Source organism: Monopterus albus, unplaced genomic scaffold (assembly GCF_001952655.1).
Source record: "Monopterus albus unplaced genomic scaffold, M_albus_1.0 scaffold103.1, whole genome shotgun sequence".
In the NCBI taxonomy this organism is placed as follows: domain Eukaryota; kingdom Metazoa; phylum Chordata; class Actinopteri; order Synbranchiformes; family Synbranchidae; genus Monopterus; species Monopterus albus.
Genome location: NW_018127983.1, coordinates 114,580 through 139,466, shown reverse-complemented (window position 1 = coordinate 139,466; position 24,887 = coordinate 114,580). Strand labels below are relative to the sequence as shown.

The 24,887-nt window shown below is 39.8% G+C and overlaps 1 protein-coding gene across 2 annotated transcripts; it reads left to right on the top strand.

The window, feature by feature from the left end:
* The first annotated feature begins 4,344 nt into the window (after positions 1–4,344).
* On the top strand, positions 4,345–23,508 carry podn (podocan). Of its 2 annotated transcripts, XM_020610068.1 has the most exons (11): positions 4,345–4,533; positions 10,046–10,339; positions 10,512–10,605; positions 13,107–13,171; positions 15,715–15,824; positions 15,916–16,072; positions 16,208–16,323; positions 16,572–16,785; positions 16,977–17,420; positions 19,996–20,144; positions 21,715–23,507. In XM_020610068.1, exons 2-11 carry the CDS (start codon positions 10,064–10,066, stop codon positions 21,872–21,874), a joined length of 1,785 nt encoding a protein of 594 aa, XP_020465724.1. In that variant the 5' UTR covers positions 4,345–4,533; positions 10,046–10,063; the 3' UTR covers positions 21,875–23,507. The 2 variants fall into 2 exon arrangements, with proteins under 2 accessions (XP_020465724.1, XP_020465723.1); XM_020610067.1 differs by lacking the exon at positions 4,345–4,533 and having other exon boundaries at positions 9,133–10,339; positions 21,715–23,508.
* The last annotated feature ends 1,379 nt before the right edge of the window (positions 23,509–24,887 follow it).

Sequence of the window (24,887 nt, the reverse complement as noted above, 5' to 3'; positions counted from 1 at the left end):
TCAATATGGGGTGCTGTGTGTACATTAATGAGGAAAAAAATGAACTTAAATGATTTTAGCATATGGCTGCAATATAACAAAGAGTGAAAAATTTAAGGGAGTCTGAATACTTTCCATACCCACTGTACCTTGATAAACTTGGGAATTTATTTTTCACTCCACATTGGCAAGTGGTCCAGGTCCAGAGGCAGCAAAGCAGCTCCACATCACGATGCTCCCTCCACTGTACTTCACTGTTGGGACGATGTTTTCATATTGGTACATGGTTGTTTTTTTTACGCCATACGTAGTGCTGTGTGTTGTTAGGTTATTTTTTAGTTAGATAGATATTCAGAGATTTGTTGTCTAGGACTGTTAGTGTAGCCAGGATGTCTTCCTCAGGCTGTTAAATGCAAGGTTTGTTAAGGCAGAAGGGCTCAAGTCAGGGACAAATGTTATTATGACTGTAAAAGTAACCATAATATTTGTCTTAATGTGTAATGTTATGTCAAATTGTTTTAGATACACACCACGAAAACAACAGCCACACACATTATTTTCTTCATGTTTGGTCTACTGCTCTGCTCAGCTGCCAAGCTGGCATATCAGGTGACGTCACGGTTCGACAGCCCAGAAAGGATTAATATTGTATAGCAATGCTTGGTTCGGGGTCTTCCTGTTTCCGGGCTGCTTTTGGCAGGCTGGGGGTTGGAAGATCTCTGGACTTGAAGTGTGAATTCTTGCCTGTGACTTTTTGAATAAACCAGCACGGATATATTTTTTATATACTCAAGTGGTCTGAGTCGTCCCTCTGAGTTCCTGGTTTGAAAGAACCGGATGAGGCTTTATAATGGTTTTCAGCCTTTACAGTAAAAGAACATACTTTCCAGAAGGCCAGCAATTCACTAAAAATGTTTTTTTTTAATAGGTCTTATGAGGTATTCTAATTTATTGAGATAGTGAATTGGTGGGTTTTTGTTAAATGTGAGCAAAATCATCACAATTAAAAGACCCAACGGCTTAAACTACTTCATTCTGTGTGTACTGAATGTATATAATACACGAGTTTCACTATTTGAGTTGAATTACCGAAATAAATGGACTTTTCCATGATATTCCGATTTATTGAGATGCACCTGTACAGTCAAACACATTCAGGTCATTTGCCAGTTGATGATGACCTTCCACAGTGGAGGAGGGGGTCCTGAAGCTAGTGATGTTTTTCAGGCTTCTCCACACAGATGAGAGGTCGCTGGCTGAAACCTGAGCTTTCAGCTTTTCAGAGTAGCTCCTCTTTGCTACTCTGATCTCCCTCATCAGTGTGTTCCTGGCCTGCCTGTATAGGATCCTTTCACCACTTCCGTAGGCCTTGTCTTTGGCACAACGAAGTTGCTTAAGTTTTTCTGTGAACCAGGGCTTGGTGTTGTTGTATGTGCAGAAGGTCTTGTTGGGCACACACGTCCTCACAAAAGCTGTTGTAAAATGTCTCAGTGTCAGCTGGTTCATCCAGGTCTGTAGACACAGCCTCAGATACACTCCAATCTGTGCAGTCAAAGCAGGCCTGTTTCGCTGACTTTGCCTGTTCAGTTCATCTCCTCACCATTTTGATCACAGGCTTTGCAGCTTTATGTTTCTGCCTATACAGTATGTTTGCTATAAGATGGACCATACAGTGATCAGACAGACCAAGGGCTGCACCGGGGACAGAGCGATAGGCGTCTTTTATTGCTGTGCAGCAGTGGTTCATTGTGTTTTTGTCCCTGGTGGGACAACTGACATGCTGTCTGTAGTTGGGCAGGTCATGGGTGAGATTTGCTCTGTTAAAATCCCCTTGAGCAGTGAGTGGGGGGTTGGGATGTTTGAGTTCTATGCTAGTTATCTGTTCGGCCAGGTGCTGTAGTGCGCTGGAGTTGGCCTGCGGTGTTATATACACTCTGACTAGAATGAACGACGAAAACTCTCAGAGAATAAAATGGGTTGCAGTTGATGAAAAGAGTCTTTAGGTCCTTGTTGCAAGCTCTTTCTAACCTTCATTTATGTAGAAGCAGATTCCACCTCCTTATGTATAGTAGCTCTTCTGTGGTAAAGGTAATCCAGGGTGGGTTGCAGAAGACAGAGAAAACAAAGGAGAAACAACAAACACGAGTTCATGCTACCAAGGTAGCCATATGTGGTGCCATAATAAGTTATCTCATCTTTTTATGATGATTTACAGTTCACTATTTTCAGTTTAAATTTAGATTTTACATACTGTCCCAACTTTTCCTGATTTGGGGTTGTACATAGTGTAATAAATGTCACACTTGTGGGGCTCAGCTGTAACCGGTAGAAAGTGTAAACAAAAAGCAATCATGCTGGGGCTGTTTGACTGCATGTGCATGCTTCCATACAGCGGGGACAACAGCGTATGAATTTATTTTCTCCTATAGACATTTGAGCGGTACACACAATCCCTGCTATCCTCTGCCGTATCCTAGAAAATGACATGAAATTCAAGGACCTGCAATTTGTTCGAAGCTGGAAAGTTGAGCTGTAAAATTAATCTGTTGGAACAGCCACTATTTCGAGAACATTCTGAACATGTTCCACTGAAAGAGTGGAAAATTGTTAAAAACATGTACCAGTGACCCGAGAGCCCCTCTGAGTGGAAAACAGCCTGTCAAATAATATGATGAGTAATAGCGAGAGCATGGATCAGAGTGTTTGTTCTCCAAGTTCAGGAGGGGATTTGGGGCTACAGACGGAGGTCTGTCTCTCAGCCTAAAACCAGCAGCTTAACAGACTTGTTGCCAGTATGTGAAACTCTCAAAACTTACTATTGCCATCCAGGGACCCACTAGTTTCCACGCTGGTCCAAGCATTTATCATTAACTTCATTCCTGTCTGCAGTTGGTGGCTGCAGTTCCAGTATACATACACACTAGAGGCCACTTCTAGAACATTCACTGCAATTGCTTAATGTTTAGTAAGTCCAGATGCACTTGAAAAAAAATTTGGTTTCAAATTTCAGAGCTAAAAAAATAAATAAATGTACTGCAGCGACCATTGATGGAGTTGTGGATTGTGTAGCTGTCCCTGAAGCCCCTCAGTGAATCACTCACATTGTGTTCGTGCACTGTGTGAGAATAAACCTTTCACTAATGGAGAGAGTATCCAGAGGGCATATGAAACAGCCTGTTAAAACATTTTCCACAGTAGTAATTTAGTTACTTTACTTAGTACCAAAGAGCATAGCGCTGTCCATTAATTGTCCAAAGAACCAATTACATATATCATCTGTTTATATCAGCTGTTTTTTTTGGAAAATATTAGAAAAAAATTAAAGAGAAATTAAGGGGCACATAAAATAAAGCATTAATATTCCCAGAGACACCCAAAAGGGGTTTAAAGTTCTCAGGATAACTTAAATGGCTTGCCAAAAAACTATGTAAAGCACCACATTGCTGTTTTTATTCTTAGTTTTTGCTTAAACAAATTACATTAACATGTAAATAAGTAAACTTTAGAGGCAAATCTTTTGAACTTTGGACAACTGGGGGTTTCCTTTTTTTAAAGCTGTTTTATTTGAATGTCTTCCATGCAAAAAACTTAAATAAATGCCGAAGCGAGATGAGAAATAGGCTAATGCTTTAGTTGTTGCTCACACACAAACCTAATCAGAAGGTAAAAAAATGAGGAGTGAAAGAAAAAAAATCAGACAAATACAAATGCACTTTTTGTTATGGCATATTTTGGTTTGATTGGTGATGAAACAGTCCCAAATTTAGTTCAGTGATATGTGGTAATGCATCATAATGGCAGCAGGTGTCCACTCACTTGGCCTAACTAGAGGTGACGCAAAAGAGCTCTGATGCAGAGACATGTGGGACAGTAGATCATATCCTGTTGCCTCTTTTTGGCAGGTTCCTCGTTCACCTTTTATGTTAGATAATTAATCTGTCTACCCCAAATGAAATGATCTCAGAACATGTTGCTCTTAACAAAACAGAGAAATGTTGATTTCGTGTAGTTTATAGTGTCTTAGCAAAAATCTGCACTTTAAGATTCAGGGTACTTTGGAGAACAAGTGTGTGTCAGTTGTTGAACACATAAGATAGGACCACCCTGTCTGTCTGAAGGAATCTAACCTTTAAGTGGATCCAAGTAGTTCTTTCCTAAAGTCTACAGTATGATTATGATCTCTGTTGAATGTAGAGTAAACCTCACCAAACATCACCGCTCCAAGCTATCACAACACAAACGTATTACATTAAAATGGTGAAGGCCCACAACAGTGACATAAAAGTAGGGGAAAATTATGGGAAAAAGGAAAGAATCTGTGTTTTTGGCTCCAAGTCAAGCCAGAGCTGGCTCTCTTACTCACTCCCTTCTGTTTCACTCTCCCCTGTTCCCCTTCCTTTCAATCTCCTAACTTTCCTTCTCCTACTCTCACTTCTCCCTCACATCTGGAGGGTATCTGGTGTGGCTGTGTGACACTTCGCCTGCTATGGGATAGATTGTGTTTGGACTGGACTTCAGACTTCAGTGCATTTCAGCAAACATTGTTCCAAAGGGGTAAAGTACAGTAGTAGACCAGAATGTGGCTTTCGCAGGCTTTACTGCTGCATGTTTTCAGGGTGGCCGCTATGCCGTTAGGAGCTTAGACTGAACTTTAAGTGCCAGCTTCACTCATCCATGCATGACAGTTGTGGCATGTGTACTTCAGATGATGCAAACTATTTCACAGTGCAGTAAAAACACATCACGACGTCTGCTCAGCTGAGGAAGAGCAGCAGCATGGAAACAAGATGATTACTTTTAAAATGCACAGCATCTCTACAGTAAACAGGATTCTCACTTTTATGCCTTTGAATTATAAAGTAACTTAATAACATGGTGTTGACTGAGTGAAGGCTTAAAGTTCTCTCTGACCCCTGGATGTCATCATGTTTTTATTCAGGCGAGGGCTGACATTGTACAATAAGTGCAGGCAAGTGCACAGGCTTTTATTTTTCATTTGCTGTGGGCGTATACATGCTGCTGTGTAGGATTTTCGGAGTATGTGTGTTTGCCTCAGTTTCTCTGGTAGTTGTTCTGGTGTGATAAAGGGAAAGTAGTGATGGATGGGCTTTTAGACTTTTGCCTTGAGACCTGCCTTGAGAGTCCACTTGAAATATTTCTATGAACATTGGTGGAGATGATTAGAGGGCTTTCAGCTGGCTTCACCAAAACACTAGCCTCACCTCAACACTGCTGCCCTTGTCAGGCAATTGTAAAAGGCTAGGTTCCTGTCATTTTATTTAATCATTACCTGACGATTTGACTTTCTTTAAATTACTGGTGTTTGTGAACATGTGTGAAATGATTGGAAAGCAAAGAGTTACTTTATCAGGGGTAATGCTTCTGTGCTTTTCACAAATTAGCCCTGCAGTTGGTGACAACTGAAGCTTCAGACACAACAGAAACACGTTTGTTGCTGGCCCTACAGGTAAACAGTGCAAACCAACATATTGAGACAAATTGTTTCTATAGATCAGGGATAGATAAACACTGGTAGATTGAAAAGATTTGAATTGAGATGACAGTACATGTTCATATTGCAAATGGAATTGTAATAAGCAGATACATGTGTTTGTTAAATGGGTACTCCGGTGATTTTGTTTGGCCCTTCCATAAAGTTGGGGGCTTTTGGAACAAGAATTAAGAAGTCATTGTATATCATATACAATGAAAATGATCTTTGCAGCTTATGTACATATTCATACATGAAAGATAAAAACAATAAGAAGCAGTACAAACCAATCATCACAGTAAAAAGCGAGCACTCACAGAATGCATGTACCTCCGCCAACGCACAACATTCACTCATGCAAATGAATCCCTTCTGAAAAATGAGATCCAACACAAAATGTGTCCTAAAATCCTTGATCTAGATCAGATGTCGAACATCTTTTAGGGTGTGACCAGCAGTTATACTGTGCATCTTATCTGAACATTTCAGGGTTCTATCTTCACTATCGGCCAAGTTATGGCAGAAAATATGTGTTAAATAGGGTTTTCAATGTTAAATTTAAATCGCTGTCAGATCCGGATCAAATCTGGCCTGGTGATAGACATTGTTACCCTACATACAGTATGTATGTCCAATTTGAAACAAAAAATGATTTCAATAACCTTTGACAGAGATAAGGTTTTTTTTAATTTGCCCCATGGTAATTTTTTGTGTGATTTTTTTCAGTATTTTTTGTACAATTGATCTTTGACCTTGTCCAGCTCCAATCTGATAAAAATAATGGAAAAAAATCACGCACACAATATGTGATCAGTCTTAAAAGACCATTTGCGTACTTTTGTTACACGAACATCAGGGGATTTGATGTTTTTCAATTCATGTCATTTCAATTTAATTTATTTGTATAGTGTATTTGCACAGTGCCAATTCACTTACGATACTTTACGTAATCAGGTCTATATCTTACATTATTTTATTATTATCACTGTTATTATTATTATGTACATTAATCTTTATTGAATTTTAACAAAACAAGACATAACACAGGAGCTCAAAGAACATGAACTAAACAGAAACCACCCCCACCACCCTTTATGGGGAAACTAAAAAAGAAATTAAAAAACAAAAGTTCAGTCAGGAGGGACCATGAGACTGTAGTTAGAACTCTTCTACTGAGCTTACAAACTGTTTCAGGAGAATGTGTGTTTATCCTGGCAGTCAAAAGTTCCTGAAATAGAATTTCTAACAATGTGTTATGACTGTGCTGTCAAACTGTGTAGAAGAATCCAGGATTGAGCAATATGCTTTTTGGCTGCTGACAGTCCAGCTAGCCATATTTTTGGTGAGTAAAAGTTTGGAGTAGTCATTAAGCAGGTCCAGTGCTGGGTCCACTGGGAACTTAACCTTTGTCAGGGTAGAGATCACTTGTATTGTCTCTTATCAGAAGCACTGTACCTGTGGACAGACACAGATTATGTGCACCTAGGTGCCCAGGGTCCCTGGAGAGCAAGATATACAGTTCAGACTGGGGCTCAGTCCCATCAAATATCTCTGCTGAGGTGTCACATACACCCTGTGACAGAACTTGAAATGAATAAATTGGTGACTGGGGTTACGTGGGGCTAGTACACAATTTGACCAAGACGTGCCCCAATCTATTTTGAACTAAAGCTATGAGATTAGGCATTATGGATGCTCTGTGATGCTTAATTAGTACAAAATTGACAGGAATTCCATGCACTTATGGCCGCCCAGGAGGATCCCTGAATTAGCCCCCCACCCTTGATTAGCTAGTGCCAGTTCCCTCTGTAACCTTTCTCCTCCCAACTGGGTCATACTTAAACGTGAATCTATGTTTAAAGAAACAGTAGAACTGAAACAGTTCATTAGGTGCGACGCTACAGGCAGCTATAAATTCATTTACATGTGCTGCACATCTGACTGCCCCGTGAACCTGTGTGCACAGCTACAGTATGTACAGTGCCTTGCGAAAGTATTCGGCCCCCTTGAACTTTGCGACCTTTTGCCACATTTCAGGCTTCAAACATAAAGATATAAAACTGTAATTTTTTGTGAAGAATCAACAAGTGGGACACAATCATGAAGTGGAACGAAATTTATTGGATATTTCAAACGTTTTTAACAAATAAAAAACTGAAAAATTGGGCGTGCAAAATTATTCAACCCCCTTAAGTTAATACGTTGTAGCGCCACCTTTTGCTGCGATTACAGCTGTAAATCGCTTGGGGTATGTCTCTATCAGTTTTGCACATCGAGAGACTGAAATTTTTGCCCATGCCTCCTTGCAAAACAGCTCGAGCTCAGTGAGGTTGGATGGAGAGCATTTGTGAACAGCAGTTTTCAGTTCTTTCCACAGATTCACGATTGGATTCAGGTCTGGACTTTGACTTGGCCATTCTAACACCTGGATATGTTTATTTGTGAACCATTCCATTGTAGAATTTGCTTTATGTTTTGGATCATTGTCTTGTTGGAAGACAAATCTCCGTCCCAGTCTCAGGTCTTTTGCAGACTCCATCAAGTTTCCTTCCAGAATGGTCCTGTATTTGGCTCCATCCATCTTCCCATCAATTTTAACCATCTTCCCTGTCCCTGCTGAAGAAAAGCAGGCCCAAAACATGATGCTGCCACCACCATGTTTGACAGTGGGGATGGTGTGTTCAAGGTGATGAGCTGTGTTGCTTTTACGCCAAACATAACGTTTTGCATTGTTGCCAAAAAGTTCGATTTTGGTTTCATCTGACCAGAGCACCTTCTTCCACATGTTTGGTGCGTCTCCCAGGTGGCTTGTGGCAAACTTTAAACGACACTTTTTATGGATATCTTTAAGAAATGGCTTTCTTCTTGCCACTCTTCCATAAAGGCCAGATTTGTGCAGTATACGACTGATTGTTGTCCTATGGACAGAGTCTCCCACCTCAGCTGTAGATCTCTGCAGTTCATCCAGAGTGATCATGGGCCTCTTGGCTGCATCTCTGATCAGTCTTCTCCTTGTATGAGCTGAAAGTTTAGAGGGACGGCCAGGTCTTGGTAGATTTGCAGTGGTCTGATACTCCTTCCATTTCAATATTATCACTTGCACAGTGCTCCTTGGGATGTTTAAAGCTTGGGAAATCTTTTTGTATCCAAATCCGGCTTTAAACTTCTCCACAACAGTATCTCGGACCTGCCTGGTGTGTTCCTTGTTCTTCATGATGCTCTCTGCGCTTTAAACAGACCTCTGAGACTATCACAGTGCAGGTGCATTTATACGGAGACTTGATTACACACAGGTGGATTCTATTTATCATCATTAGTCATTTAGGTCAACATTGGATCATTCAGAGATCCTCACTGAACTTCTGGAGAGAGTTTGCTGCACTGAAAGTAAAGGGGCTGAATAATTTTGCACGCCCAATTATTCAGTTTTTTATTTGTTAAAAAAGTTTGAAATATCCAATAAATTTCGTTCCACTTCATGATTGTGTCCCACTTGTTGTTGATTCTTCACAAAAAATTACAGTTTTATATCTTTATGTTTGAAGCCTGAAATGTGGCAAAAGGTCGCAAAGTTCAAGGGGGCCGAATACTTTCGCAAGGCACTGTAAAAATTACTGCAGGTAGTGCCCTTACTGACACTCACAACAATTGGGGAGGACGAGAGAGAGAGAAAAAACATAAGCTAGGATTCCAACTAATGCCAATTCTGGTTACCAGAACTGGTTTGAGAATACATTCGAATACAGAAACGTTCTTCCACCACTCTAATAGTAAGTGGCTGCTGCATCACCCGTGACACTGATGGAAACATATGAAAAAGGACAATGAAAATGATAGCATGCCACAGAATGGACCTAAGTAGACAGTCAAGACAATATCCAAAATAAGAATCACTCATGGCTCGGAGTCCTTGGCTGTCCGCACCTTAGCCTCTGGGGTATTGTTCCACCTGATATTTCCATGTTGTCGAAGAGCAGTGAAGCTCTCTGGCTGTTGTTTGGGGTTGCTGCCCTCACCCCCTGAATAGACCCTGCCAGGTATTACTCTACCTCATCAGGAAAGTCGAATGATAGCTTCTTGCCATTATATTATATATCCTCAGTGCAGTGAGATAAATCAGGAATGATTCTGTATCCTTCTGGCGGAGCTCTGCTCTGACTTCTTTTAAGCTTTTCCTCTGTTGTGTGTCATTCCTGGGCAGTAATTTACACAGAATTGCAACTGGGCGCCATCCTGGAGAGTGGGCGTTGTCTTGCTCTCTGCAGTATAGCCTGCCAATCTGTATAGCGTAGAAGTCTTGTGGACATGATTCTTGGATGCAAGAAGTTATTCGAGTAAATATAATGGGCTCTGTCTATCTTCGGTAGCTTTCCAGTTGGTAGCTTTAGCTCCGGAATCCATGTCTGGAACATGGTTTTAAAGCTGGCCCCAAAATCTCAGTCAGCATTTCAGTAGAGGTGTGATCTTGTGTCTAAAAAGTAGCATACTGTAGCTTTTCCAAGACCTTGCTCTCAGGAACAAAATACTCTGTAGCCTTATGCTTTTAACTTTTCTATGCATGTGCTTCTGCAACAGGAGAGTTTAGCAGTGGACATGGCTTTTCCCAAGCATTCCATCCTGCAGGCCCTGAGTGTGCTGCTCTTGGCCTGGGTTTTGGTGCATTGCCAGACCTCTCTCAAAGCAGAGGAAGAGGAGGAGGAAGACCAGATAACAGTGACCAGTACTGCAACAGCGGTGACGAAATCTGAGCCAATCCAGTGTCCAGCAGAGTGCAGCTGTACAACAGAAGGGGCAGTGGACTGTGCTGGAGTCGACCTCACAGAGTTTCCCACCACTCTGTCTGACAAAACCCGCCAGCTGTCTCTACAGGTCTTTCACACACTACATGCACACACACACGCGCGCACACACACACACACACAATCATCAACAGTAATAGACAAACTTTTTTTTTTTATTCCACTCAGAAATAGGGAGTTACTAGTGAAAAACTCTCATCTGCCACTTTGTTTACTGTCTGTGTTTTGTGTCCTGATATCAGAACAACAAAATTGAGAAGATAACAGTGGAGCACATTTCCCATCTGCATGAGCTTGAGACTCTCAACCTTCAGAACAACTGGCTTACCACAGATGGTAAACATCTAACAGGAACCTGGCATACAGCAAGGGGAGCAAATTATAGACATTTGCAAGGCTGTTTGTGAGTTTTAGTTCTTGCCACGTGGGAACCTTGAAGTGTAGGTTAACTCAGACTGGAGCAATTTTAGTGTGTGAAGTTATTTTGCCACTAGGCTGTTGTGTGTGTGTGTCAATATCAAATTGAACTTGTATTTACAGAGGCAGAAGAAGTGGGAAGATATTTTTCTTCTTATGTCATCTGCTGCTTAGTTCAGCTGTTCCTGGATCATTAACATTTTGTCTCCCTGGCTTCTCATTTTGCACATGCACAATTGCACGCTCACTGCTGAGTATTTACACTCCACGGCTCCCACGTAGCATATATTCTCTCTACATTATATTGTGTTCTTGTTGTATTTTTATTTGCTCCCTTCACTTGCTGCTTTAAAGTGCCTTAGATTTGTGATTTTACTGCCTATTTAGAGTTGTGTTATAGCTCATTTACTTTATATTTAACTTTATATTTCATTTGTATTGTGTGGCATTCATGTGGACGGCAAAGTAAGATTTTCATTGTACAGGGAAACGTGTTTCTTAACTTGCATATGACAAAAAAACACTTTGACCTTTGACCTTCTCTGCGGGTGTCAGAAACAATTTGGAGAAATGTTGTATTGCTCTAGACTGAGTTGTACAAAGTCAGAGAAACTCTGTGTTTTAGCAATAAAAGACATTCTTTCTTAGTCTTCTACACTCAGGGGTTTTGCTCTTGTACTTACCTCATCAGGTAAAACCACTGATGGCTAATGTTAGCTAATTTTTGCTAACTTTAGTTAGATATTGCTTTGTAACTGACACTTACTCGGTCTGACTGACTTTCCAATTCCACTTTACTTGTGTTTCTTGTAATCTATATTTCACCATTTACCATTTTCTTCTGTTTTCAGAGTGGCTGTTATTCAGCAAAAAAGATGTTGTTTAGCTTGAAAAGGCAGAAAGTAATGCTCTGAAGCACTAATGCCTACCAGAATACAAACAACAGTGCAAGTTTATAGTGGTTATAAAAGGCAAATATTTTGTGAGTTTTAAGCTCAAATGACACCATTTGTTATGGGTGTTATGTGGTCTAGTGTAGATGTCATAGCTAGAATAGGCTAATTAATATGGCCAAATTAATTGAACACATGGTGGTTACAGTGTCTTGCTCCTACCTAAACCTTCGTTGTTTTTGCTTTTGGTATGGCTGAATGCCAGCTGGTAATTATCATTCTGGCTAACAGAGCTGCCAAGATGAACAGATAGCTTGTGAGATATTTGCCTTCCTAGCCTCTTGTGATTATTGGCTTGTGTTGCCAAAGCTCTAACTGCAGCTTCCAAAACTATTGTGAATTTGACATTTTGTTTTAATGGAACCACTAATAGGGCAACATAAGACCCCAGTGGAAAGGGTTTTATGTGAGATTACTCCATATGGTGAGATTAAGTACCTGATTTCAATGTAAATGGTAAATGGTCTTATACTTGTATAGGACTTTTCTATGCTTTACAGCACACTCAAAGCACTTTCACACTACTTGGCCAGGTATGTATATATCTGGGATCCTTTCCTGTCAAATAATCCATTATACATCATCCTAGCTTTATTGTGGATTTTCTGAAATATATTTCAGGACTTAAGGAGTGCCTAGCTTTGATTGACTAAGACTTCTTTAGTCCCCCTTTTTAATCTGGCAAAACCATGCAGTATGGTCAGTTTTCTGAGTCATTATTTAATTTGGTTCTTTGCTAAAATGTTTAGCGATAGGTTGAAAATTCTTTCTGTCATTCCCAGATATGACTGAGTTACAGCCAGCTAGGGTTCAGAGCTTATTCACTAAAATATTACCACAGGGTCTGGAGTGGGGATCTAGGTGCACTTCTTTTAACCACCGCAACTGAACTTTAGTGCACGTACAAACACGTTTTTAACGCAGGATCAATCCGGTTGTGTGCTGAACCTAACACAGCTGTTCAGCAACAGACTTAATTTGTACTGAACTGAAAGGAGTTGGTTACAGTGCATGAATGTCACAGCATTATGAACAGTGATGTGATTGCTTATTGGTGTGCATAATGGTGTGTGTCTGAATGGTGATGCCATTGCTTTGCATGGAATAAAATGATCAAACTATGAATATTGAAATTGATTAAAACATTTTGAACAAGAAAAATGATGCACAGTTCCCTCCAGTACAGCTTGTAATGTCCAAAAACTAATACTACTGTATGTCAGTTTACCTGAATGATATCTCTTCAGCAATTTCATCTAACTCACAACAAATCCCCCCAGATAGTGCTTCATAAAATATCTTTTTTGTTCTAAGTATTCCCAAAGAAACAACACACAATGAAACAATTTACTGTGTCTGAAATTGTTTTTGTTTGTTTTCTTGTGTATGAGAAAAACTACATGTAATTGTTTTTTATTACTGGTTATGGTTACCATATTGATTAGCAATGCATGTTTTTCTTTACAGGCCTTGAAGATGAAGGTTTTGAGATACTCGAACAGCTGGCCTATTTATACTTGGCAAATAACAAGGTGAGTCATATGCCAGACTTTCAAAAGTCTTTTCTCCCTACTGACCTCAACAGTGCTTACATAATGCAATGGCAAGTTTATCTTTAACGCTGTCATCTCACTGTTATTCTCTAGTGCCAGCAGGCAGAGAGAGGTGGCAGCCTCCTCTCATCCACTCTGTGCAAGCTTATGCCTGTAATCACTTCCATCGTGGCTGTGCCAGCTGGTCTGAGCTAAAATGTTACTGACCCTGTTGGACACAGAGTGAGAGAGAAAGGACTTGTTTGTGCCCTTACAAGGAAGAATAGGCAAATGGGATACAGGAAGAATAGATCATTTTAAAATGCTCACTAAGCCTTAAAGGCATCCATGCTGCTTTAACCCATAAACCATGTTATAAAGGAGAGAACACTAAGTGAACATTTAATCTCACCAGTGCTTCTCAGACTTCTATAACCTCTGCTACTTTCTACAGTGTAGTGCAAATTCTGGTACGAGTGACTAAAGTGATAAAAACCTTGCCTTTATGAAGGGCCAGAAAGCTTGGCGAACAGCTCTGCTCTGTAGCAACTGAAAAGAACCGGTTAACTGTATCAGAGCAAATATTGGAAATTTTAAAATAAAATAAATAAATAAAATAAAATCCACCAAGTTCTAATACCTAAAGCACAAAGTGCATAGTTTATCACGGCCCTCCGAAACAATGACCCTCATAACTATGAACACAGGAGCATTTTCTAATCTACAGCCTCCTTTACAAAGGTTTTGTTTAATGCAGGTAAGTAAAAGTGAGGCCACTTGTTATGCTTGTGATGTTTATGATTATGTATGGTTAAAAACAAGACAGCCACGTTAGTGGATTTGTGAAGCTGTAGTTAAATCGAAACATTTGCATGCAAGTAATTTAATGTTAAAGTATTAATGCTAATGCTAGTACCATGGACGTATTATTGAAAGCTGGATCCTGCATTAAAAAATGGTGCCCGATCTTTCCACTGAAAGTTGTTCGCCTGGTGCATATGCCAAAAAATGTTTTTCTTCCAGGTTTGCTACCATGTTTGCTTCCATGTTGTGTGACCCACTGCACATGCCCTTTAATGTTTCCCTTGTTGCCCCCACCCAGATACTCCTGCTTGGCCCACATTTGGATTAGATCACAAAAATAAAACTGCTTTCTAGGCTCTGGGAAAGTTTTACAAATATTAAAACCAAGCTGCAACCTTTGAGAAATGAAGCCAATGTGGATCATCCATGGCTATTACTTAATATGTATATTAATTACCATGACAGCAGTCTTGGTTTAATAATAATAATAAACTTTATTTCTATAGCACTCAACAACTTGTAGGAGCCCAGAGTGCTGTACAACAGAACAAAACTACAAACAAGTAAAATCACTAAATCGAAATAAGACTGCAAACATAAAGAACAACAAATAAATAAGAACCAGAGGAAACCCAGAGCAAATTTAAGAAAATAACATAAACAATACATGTTAACATACCCGTAAATGAAAAAAGCCAATTTATGCCTCAAAAGCCTGCCTAAAGGAAAAAGTTTTTAAGGTCGACTTAAAAACCACTAGTTCCGACTCCCTTAGCACCTCTAAGGGAAGGGAATTCTAGAGTCTGGTGCCATATGTAGCAAGATTTAACTAGATAGCATAACAGTTAGGACTAAACACAAAGTATGGCTTAGGTAGTTTTGTGGGTATTTGGTTATCATCATTTTGACTTGATGGAGGCAATAGCTGTTTCAACATTTCACATAAGTCATAAGGTATATTGGCTGAAAACAATGAATGGATAAATGGATGAAACAATGGTGTGAAAGCTTTCAAGATATTTCACATAAAACCAAACACTGTCAACTTCATTGTGGCACTGGGTGAAGAGTCACTGAAATGCCAAACTAATTCAAATTCATCTGCTTTTGGCCATTACTGTCTGTAATTTTTGTCAAGATACTTCACTCAGAACCAAACTGTTGGTCTGAGCAACCAGTAACCAGCAGATGGATGCTGCCATCTCTTGAGCCCCACTGTATGGTCATGTGTTAAAAAAAAAGTTTACTGTTGGTAACAGAGGATGCAACCCATGGACTTCAGCATCGAAGTCACTTACTCAGCATACGCTCATCACAATAGTTTTTGCAGCACTATAACAGGATCACCCTATTATGACTTTCATTAGAACATTCATTATTTGTACATTCACTAGAGGCCACTTACCTGGGAAATGTAAACATAAATAATTTTTAATATGTATGTCTGTGCAGATTCTCAGTCATCCAGGTCATAGTAAACTGAAAAAACCTTAGAAAAAATCAACTGGACTTAGATTTCTAGATTGCAGACGTTTCACCTCTCCTCCAACTGATGCAGCCTCTTGGAGGAGAGGAGAAACGTCTTCGATCTAGAAATCTAAGTCCAGTTGATTTTTTCTAAGGTTTTTTCAGTTTTTTAATATGTAAATTAAAAAAAAAAAAAAAAAACTTCACCCTACATCAGTAGAATCAAATGTTTGCATTGATGCCCTGTCATGCTTATTTCTTTGTGCTTGCAGCTTACCTGGGCACCAAAGGTCCTACCGCCCTCTTTGGTCAGTGCTGATTTTGCTGCTAATCAGCTTACAAGGATCTACCCGTATACGTTTGGCCATAAACCAAAGCTGAGGTATAAAAAGATGTGTTTGTATAAATTTTCTTTTTGTTCCTTTGAACTATGTCAATTTACAATGACAGTATCCCTTGATCATGGCTCCCAGGTCTGTCTATCTCCATAACAACAAGCTGACTGACGCAGGGCTTCCTGATCACATGTTCAATGCTTCTGACACCTTAGAGATCCTTACCATGTCCAGCAACTTCCTGCGGGTGGTCCCAAGGAACCTGCCCTCCACTCTTTACCGTCTTCATCTGAAGGTGCTGCACCTGAAATACCTACTATATACTGTACCTGAGCACTTTCCTGCTTAAGTTTGCATTTAGCATTGCATTCAACTTGATTATGTGCATTTGTTTTTGATTATAACATAAGGATTGCGCTTGTTGCTACAGAGTAACAAGCTGGAGAAAATTCCAGCAGGGGCCTTTGACAACTTGTCCAACCTCAGAGAGCTGTATCTGCAGAACAACCTCCTCAGCAATGAGGGCATGGACAATGAGACTTTCAGGTGCACAAAAATCCTCACAAACCCCCAGCTGTTAATGTATTCTTCATCTTGATGCTATTGCTAAGTGTAAAGCCTTTATTGTGCTGTAAAGCCTTGATTATACATGTATTTTTATGTTCTCAAATACACTTAAGACAAGGGATCCACTTAACAAAGAATATCTTGTGTTGCAGTAGCAGAGACAGAAAAAACCACAGTACAGGATCAAACAACTGATTTGATGACTTCCTGTCCTTCTCTTCTGGCAGCCATCTGAGCAGCCTGGAGTGCCTGGACTTATCAAATAACAATTTGAGCGTTGTCCCCAAAGGTCTGCCTCGCAGTCTAGTACTGCTACACCTGGAAAAGAACTCCATCCGCAGCATCCCTGGAGATGCTCTTACCTCTGTTCGAAATCTTGAGTACCTGCTACTCCACAATAACAAGCTGCGCTCACGTTCCATCCACCATGCTGCCTTTCTGGTACATTTCTTTTTTATTTCATGTTCTTTGGATCTTTTACAAGGAAGCAGACCTAAAAAAATCAACAGTTTATTTAACATTTTCAATTGTAAGAATAGAATGGAAAAGATGATATGCTCAGTTGCATTGCATATTGACATTCTGTATAGTAATGGATCACCTCTTGGATCTTTTATTTGCACTGTCAATAGGGATTGAAGAAGCTTCATACTCTACACATGTACAACAATTTGCTGGAGCGGGTTCCAAGGGGCTTGCCACGACGAGCTAAGACCCTAATGCTGCTCCACAACTTAATTTCTGAAATTGGCCGCAACGACTTGGCCCACTTATACACTCTGACGGAACTCAACCTCAGCTATAACAAGCTGACCAGCCCCAAAGTTCACCGTGAGGCCTTCAGGAAGATGCGTGTGCTGGAAACCCTGGACCTGTCAGGAAACAGTCTCCACTCCATGCCCCTGGGTCTTCCTCGCAGCCTTCAGGTGCTCGAACTGAAGAACAACCAGCTCAGCTCCATACCAGACGGTGCACTGACACGCATGGAGAAGCTACAAAAGCTCATCCTAAGCGACAACCAACTAAAACTGAACTCAGTCTACCAGGGAGCCTGGATGGAGCTCAGTGCACTCACAGTGAGTGACTGGAAAAGACACAAATATGATGCTGGTGCAAGATGTTTTGTAGTCCTTGTCCACTGCACCTTACAGCCTGTATGGGGCTCACATTATGAGGATTTGGTAATAGGCTACTTCTTTTGCTTCTGTCTTATTTTACACACCTGGATGTTGCCATGAAGAGGGCAAAATTGAAGCTAAGTTTACCTTTTTTATGTGAGTTAAGTGGCTATGGCACAGACCAAAGAAGAGCCAGTGTTGTTGGTACTTTTTAAATTTTTGACAGATTCTTTCACATTTAAGTGTACATAAGATATAACACCAATACTGAATCCAAGGACCTGCTGTGGCTTTCACAAAATGGACAATGGTCCAAAACAACCTCCAATTTTCACTGAACCTCTTCATTGTTTTTTGGGTTCACCCCACATTATGACTTGTAAGAGGCACAAAACACATACAGATACAAATAGCCTCAAGGGGAAAATAAGTGTAACAGTCACCACCTTATACTGCTTTCGCACACAGTACTCAGCTGAGTTTGTAATATAGTTTAAGGGTGTAATACCTTCATTGTGATCACTGGCAGTTGGTTTGGTAACATATGAGGTGAGTAGGCAGAAGAAGGTCAGAGCTTTTGTCAGTGTCAGACTCAGAGTATGGGGCTGTTGTTATTTCCTTTTAGCAGTATAATGCCATCAGACCTCTCATGAAAGTTCAGGGAGTCTTCTGCATATTGATAGCAGCTCCCCGATGGCAACAAATCATGTACAATATATTGAACTATGTCGAAAATCAGTTTTTTGGGGCAGTGAGCAAGCGAGGGAGAGAGAGTGACCAAGCATCCTACTTCGTCTAGCTTTTTCCTAAGTGAAACAAACACTTTTCTATATGGGGGAGCTTTAAGGAAGTACTTATCATTGCAGCCTGTTTGTGCTTGTCATGTGTTAACATACATTTGTTAACCATCAGTTTCTATAAAAAAGAATAACCAATGGTGTTTGAAAAATGCAGGAGACTTTAACCCATTTGCCATGTTACAACTGCTTCCTGTCTAGTCAAGCAGTAGGATGCCATCTTTGTTTTGATTCAAAAACCAAAGCGCAACTTGGCAAATGAGTTAAAAAATCATTTTTATCACTGAGCGGACAGTTTATTTTTGTCCATATGGTTAGAAAGGTCTCTGGAGGATTCTTGAAGTAACAGTGGAAATTAAGTTCTTCTTCCAGCAGTGATGGTTAATAATCTTTTATAGAAATCAAAGGTTATCTTTATGACTAAAATGTATGCTAATATATAAAAGGCACAAACCGAGGCTAGTACCAGTGCAGACCTTGTACATTCTAAACTTCAAAAAGTCTTATAAGGAAGTTAAGTTTTATCATTTTTGCCAGCAAAAGTGAGTAAGTATCACCTCCAGAGTAGTCCCAAGCTTTAGTTCCAAGAACCCAAATGCTGTGTTTCCACTATGGGAACCTAACGAGAGGTATACTGTACCCAGTACTTTGCCCCACATAACTTCCTGAGTTGACGTAGCCCACCCTGCTTTGTTTTTCCACTGTATTTCCCTGTGTCAGTCTGTGTTTAGAAGATGGAGGGGGCTCCACCCCTGTCACACATGGAGTCAGCTGAGGAGATGAGAGAGAACATACATCCCTTGAAAGCAAATGCAGAACCTGTGATGAGTGTTACTCGGTTCGACGTGTTTGGGTAGGTTCCTATAATGGAAAAACCCCTAAGTAGTCCTTTTTGACTAGTAGTAACCTACTGAGCTGTAAGTGAACTTATACCCCTGTCCTGGGCTTTGTTTTTGCTTTCCACTTTGTAGAGGAGTTCCCAGAGCTAAATGTCAGCAACCCTCAGGAGGTAATGTAAAAGTCAAGGGCTAGAAATACAAGGGGAGACGGTGTAGGTGCTTGCATGGCTGGCATACCGTGATTGGTTTGAAGTGTCCTCATGTCTCATCTATTAGTATTACATGCACGGTGTGTGAACATACTGTACTGGTTAAAACCAGGATGTCACTCCTACTGGTTTAGAGGTAAAACAGGAGCTTCACCTTTACTTTTTTAGACGTAAAATGGGGACTTCAGTAAGTGGACTGCAGGCAAAGTGGTAAAGATGTCACGTCTGTAAGTATGTGTTCTGGTTGTTCAGCATTACTTTTATAAACTGCTCATTTAGTCTCCATTACTGTCAGATTTTGTTGTTCGTGTAATTAAGGATCATTGCACTCTCTGCTCAGCAGTGTGTGTAATAAGCTCACCCCCGCCCTTGTGTAAACGTTAACCAACATAGGGAAAAATGCAGTGGAAATGCAAAGTGGAATGGACCACATCAGCCCACCAGATTAAGAGGAGCTTCAGGTTACGGCTCATTAAATTCCTGTGGTTGAAAAAAAGAAAAAGTGAATGTGGCGCAGTGGAAGCAAAAGCAGATCCTCTGACTGCTGGTGCGTCAGATTCCTGCAGTGAAAAAGGCCTTTAGTTACACATACGGTATAAATCATATTATTGTCTAATTCTTCTCACTTTACAATTATTTATCACAAAGATTTGTGATTTTTTTTTAATGAAACATCTTGTAATTTTAGACACTAGACCTGTCTGGCAACCAGTTGTCACACATCCCATCTGACCTGCCTGAATCACTGGAGTACCTTTACCTGCAAAGTAATCGCATCTCCAGTGTTCCTGCTTCAGCATTTGAAGGCACTCCGAACATTAAAGGCATCTTCCTCCGGTAAGAGACAAAAGAAAAACATTTCTTAGTTATGACTAATATTTAGTCACAATAATGGTAATTGTTAGTCCTTGATTTTCTTTTCAAATGTGTGTTAACCAATGTTAACACTCCATTCATGCTTCAAGCTGTTTTATTACAAAATAGCTGTAGGACACACAGGAAGAGATAGGTCTCGACATCATTTGTGCAAATCTGTTGGGTTGCTCCTTGCATGAGTTTCTTTTCCTTAAGAACTGATCTCTGGTCAGGAAATGATTAAGCAAGTGTGACCCAAGAATGTCTGTGAGGAAACAGTTGCTTTTGTTTCAACTGTTGTCTCCAAGGGCCAGCTGTAATCTGGTAGATATACAACAGGTTCTTTCCCCTCTTTTTAAAACATATTTTTCCAATCAGCTCAGAGTGAATTTCTGAACTTTTTGTTTTTGTGAGGGTCTGAAAAACCACATCCATAGCAGTGTGTTGAATATGTTTCAAACGCTGTGAGGTCAAAAATTTTAAGGAATAGCTTGACATTTTGACTGTATGGTATCTGAAGTTAGAGCCAGCAGCTGGTTAGTTTAGCTTAGCACAGCAGAAAGACTGAAATCTAGTCTAAAATCAAGAAAATGTGCCCAACTGCACCTTTTGGAATCACTAGTCATCATGTCATACAGTACCTTGTTTGTTTCATCCATATAAACTGAAACTGATGTGTTAGAACAACTCCTTGTTGCGTTTTGTGGGGGTTATGTGCCAGAGCACTTCAATGGCCAGGTGCAACAACATGCTAAGTGTTGCGTGCTGTACAGATGTGAGACTGGTTTCAATCTTCTCATCAAACTCTTGCCAAGAAAGTGAATAAGCATGTTTTTCAAAATATCACAATATATAGGCTATTTACTGTTTTCTAACAGTGAAACCTTGTGTACAAACCTTATTGGAGCTGTTTCCAACTTTTAACCTTTCACATCATAAATCATCAAAACTTACTTTTAATATTTTAAATTATACTTATAGATTTGTATGCCATAGAAGTTTGCATAAATATTCCTCGTATTCTAGAGATAAAATCACAGTTTACAGTTTTAGACAAATTTTAAATGGTTTAGTTCACATAGTGCGGGTTTATACCCACTATTTTTGAAGGTCCCACAAGCACTTTCAAGGCTTTTATTTTGTTTTGGTTTTTACCTCAACCTAACTGCTTTATGGCTTGAACCCTTCCAGGCTTTTGTTCTCTTCATATTGTTCATATTAGCTGCTGCCACATTTTAATTTTTATTTTTTTTTACCAAAATCCCACTGCAGCTGGTAATGTTTGGCTTGAGACAATTTAGAGCTGCTGGAACGCTTGCATCAGTGGGGGAGCGGATCTCACTGCACTGATCCCTGAGCAGCCAGAAGCTCTTGGATGCTTCTCCTGACAGATATGATTTGTCAGTGTCATGTGCTGTCTGGTAATCATCTCCTCTGCACGTTAGGAATTTTGCTTTTAGCTCTTGAAAACCCAGTCATCCAATGGCTATTTGATCAACTGTCAAGTGAGAAAAAAATGCTTAAACATACTTGTCTGTGTTTTCTTGTAAAGGTTCAACCGCCTGTCTGTGGACTCTGTTGACGAGAGCTCTCTCGCACACCTGTCTAAGTTGCAAGTGCTAGACATCGGCACTGGAAACGCTGACCTCCCCTTTAAAAGAATTCAGATTGAGGATGATGATGAGATGACGGAAGAGGTGCAGGAAACATAAGACATGGTCGATAAAGCTGACACATTGATTGCATCGCATCAAGGATAGAAACGAACTTGTCAGTGTCATTTCCCAGATTCACTGTTGTGTTGGTAAGTGACAGAGTCACATGTTTCTGGTGCAGGATACCAGAAGAAGTTTACTTTGATTTCCATTTTATGGGCTGGTTAGTATTGCATTCTTTATAACTGAGCTTTAATACGGTTTTGACTGCTGGCATGCAACATCTGTTACCAACATTGTGTTTTTGTACCTTATTCAAAAACAAAAGTCAATTTGAATTTTCCATGTAAGTGTCTTTGAATCAATGTCAAAAATTTCAGCTGAGTGAAAAAAGAGGACACTGTGCATGGTGATGTCCACTTTGTGTCACTTTTTTTAGTGACTGCTTTGTCTCCCTGGCTTAAAAAAGTGAATTTACTCAAAATACTATGAAACAGTTTGTGTTTTTAAGACCAAGGGCCTGATAAGCAGCCTGGCTCCCACTGAAACTACCAAAGCTACAGTAATTGTTCAGGGAAACACTCTGACTCTTAAATAGGACTGCAATTCCATGTCATTATCAAATAATTTATTGCTAACTGTTTCAAATAATCAGTATCTTTGTCTATAAAATGTCAAAATGACAAATGCCAGTCACACGCTTGATGTGATTTCATTGTATAAAAAATGTCAAGCATTTCATTTCTATTTAGTAGAAAAAATAAAGAGCAACACCTCCAATTTGTGAAGCTTTAAACTTACAATCCTTAATATTTTCATTATATCAAGAAATGTTTTTCATAGGATTTATGGCCTGCATCTTTTTTTAGCAAAACAGCAGCCAGTCACTGTGTTTACATTATTTAATTATGGTACTACATGATTATTATTACTGGTGGAGTCCACCTTTCCTGGGTGAAATACAGATTAGGTATCTACTAGATGTAATATTACCATGATGGGTGAAATTATTGCTTGTTTTTCTTTAGGCTTCCCCCCAGAAATATGTTATAAAATCAACCAGGACTGAAATCTTAAGGATTGTAACTTTATCCAATAAATGTTCGGTTGTTTCTATTTTTTTGCTGAAATTATTAATCACAATCAAAATGATCTATACCACCTTTCCTTCAGTTGGCTAATTGAATTAAGGGTATTTTTCAGCATTGCTCTCAAATCCTGCAGAAGTTGTCAAAAAGTGACAGGCAGCCAGTGAGTTGTCTGAATGAGAACATTTATCTTAGAAATCAATGATTTACTGACAATGTGGACATCACTATTTTTGTATTCTTCTTTTATCATGTTCTTGTTAAGGAAATATTCCACGCATAAACGCAATTTCAAAATATCTGAAGCTTCACCCCATGCTGCTGCTGCTGCTACTTCAGTCCATGTCTGTTTTGTAAAACAAACAAACAAAAAGAGATAGCAGATATTTTTATATGACATCAAACACATTCATCTTATTACAGTCACTATATTGCTATGAATGCAGTGTCACTTTCACATACAGCAGTATTGTATTGTCACATATACGTACAGTCACTGAACACAGCAATAAATTATATGAAAAGGCTGAAGAAATGTGTGCGTTTTCTAACATTCACCAGAACATCAGCCAATATTTTAGCATATTGTCCCTCACAGGGCAGTGTCATAGCTTTTTTCTCATTTGTCTCCAATGTGCAGCCAATGCAGATATTATGACTAGTAACATAATATAACCCAGATACTGTAGAAAGAAACAAAAAAATGTCAGAATACAATCTATTACCTTCCAATGAAAAAAAATTGGCAGCCCTAGTCGCTGAAATCTCTGTTATTTACTGTGCACAGAGCTGACAAACTGTCAGAAGACCTAGTATTTGACATTGTAGGACAAATTGGAGCCTTTATGTGATAATAGAAAAGTGATGTGTACACTTTGATTTTTACAGTCTGTTTATAATAACTTATCCTGATCATGCAGGATAATCACCTTTATTTGGCCAAGTATGTTACACCAGGGGTCCCCAACCCCCGGTCCCCGGACTGGTACCGGTCCGTGGAACATTTGGTACCGGGCCGCAAAGACAAAATTTCGTGATTACAATTATAGTTATTTTTCTTTCATTAGTCTTAGTTTGAAAAACGATTGTTTCCACCCTTGCCTCACTAACGCACTTGAATCTCCAAGCCTCCAGTTGGGAGACGACCACTCTACCCACTGAACCACAGTCGTCCCACTATAGCAGTCCTTACTGAGTGCCATAACACCAATAGTCCGTACTGTAAATTTACTGCAGTGCTTTACTTTTTATACACAGTATCTCTTCTTCTTTGCAGGTATGAGAGGTGGGGGTATTTTTGTTCCTTATCTGAGGGTCTAAGGACAGTGTTGTGTGCTGTACAGGCAAATTTGCTGGGTTAAATAAAATGTGACTTGACTTGACACATAAAAGAAGAGGAAAACAATAGAAAGAACTGGAGTGTCTGGTGACATTTTTGTCACAGACATGGTTGGTGCATATCTTCTGAGCTAGCTACAGCTTACATACTGTATAGCCCCTTCTCCACAGCCTGGTTCAACTCAACTCAGCTCTGCTTGCCTTATTTGTTTTTCCATCAGTCAAATGCTGAGGATAGTACCTGGTACCTGGTGCTATTTTTGGTATCAGCTCTGTCAAAGCTCCAAGTGAGCTGAGGTGATACAAAAGGTGATGTGTAAACACTGCATACTAGTGATTAGTCAGACAGATTTGTCATTACTACATGTTATCTTACCACCAGTGAACCCAGGTGTTTACACGTGATAAGTAGGGACACCAGTTGCTTGTTCGTCATTCATTCATAATGTGACGTTAGGGAAGTTTCTGCATCGCTGTGACAACCATCTACACTGAGGGAGGACTATCTGCAGTGGAAAACAAAGCACCTGGTACCAAAAGCAAGTAGAGATTAGTAGAGTAGATCTGAGTTGAGCTGGTACCAGGCAATGGAAAAGGGTCTTATGTCTGGCACTTAGTTGGTACTTAGCTGTTTGAGGTGAATA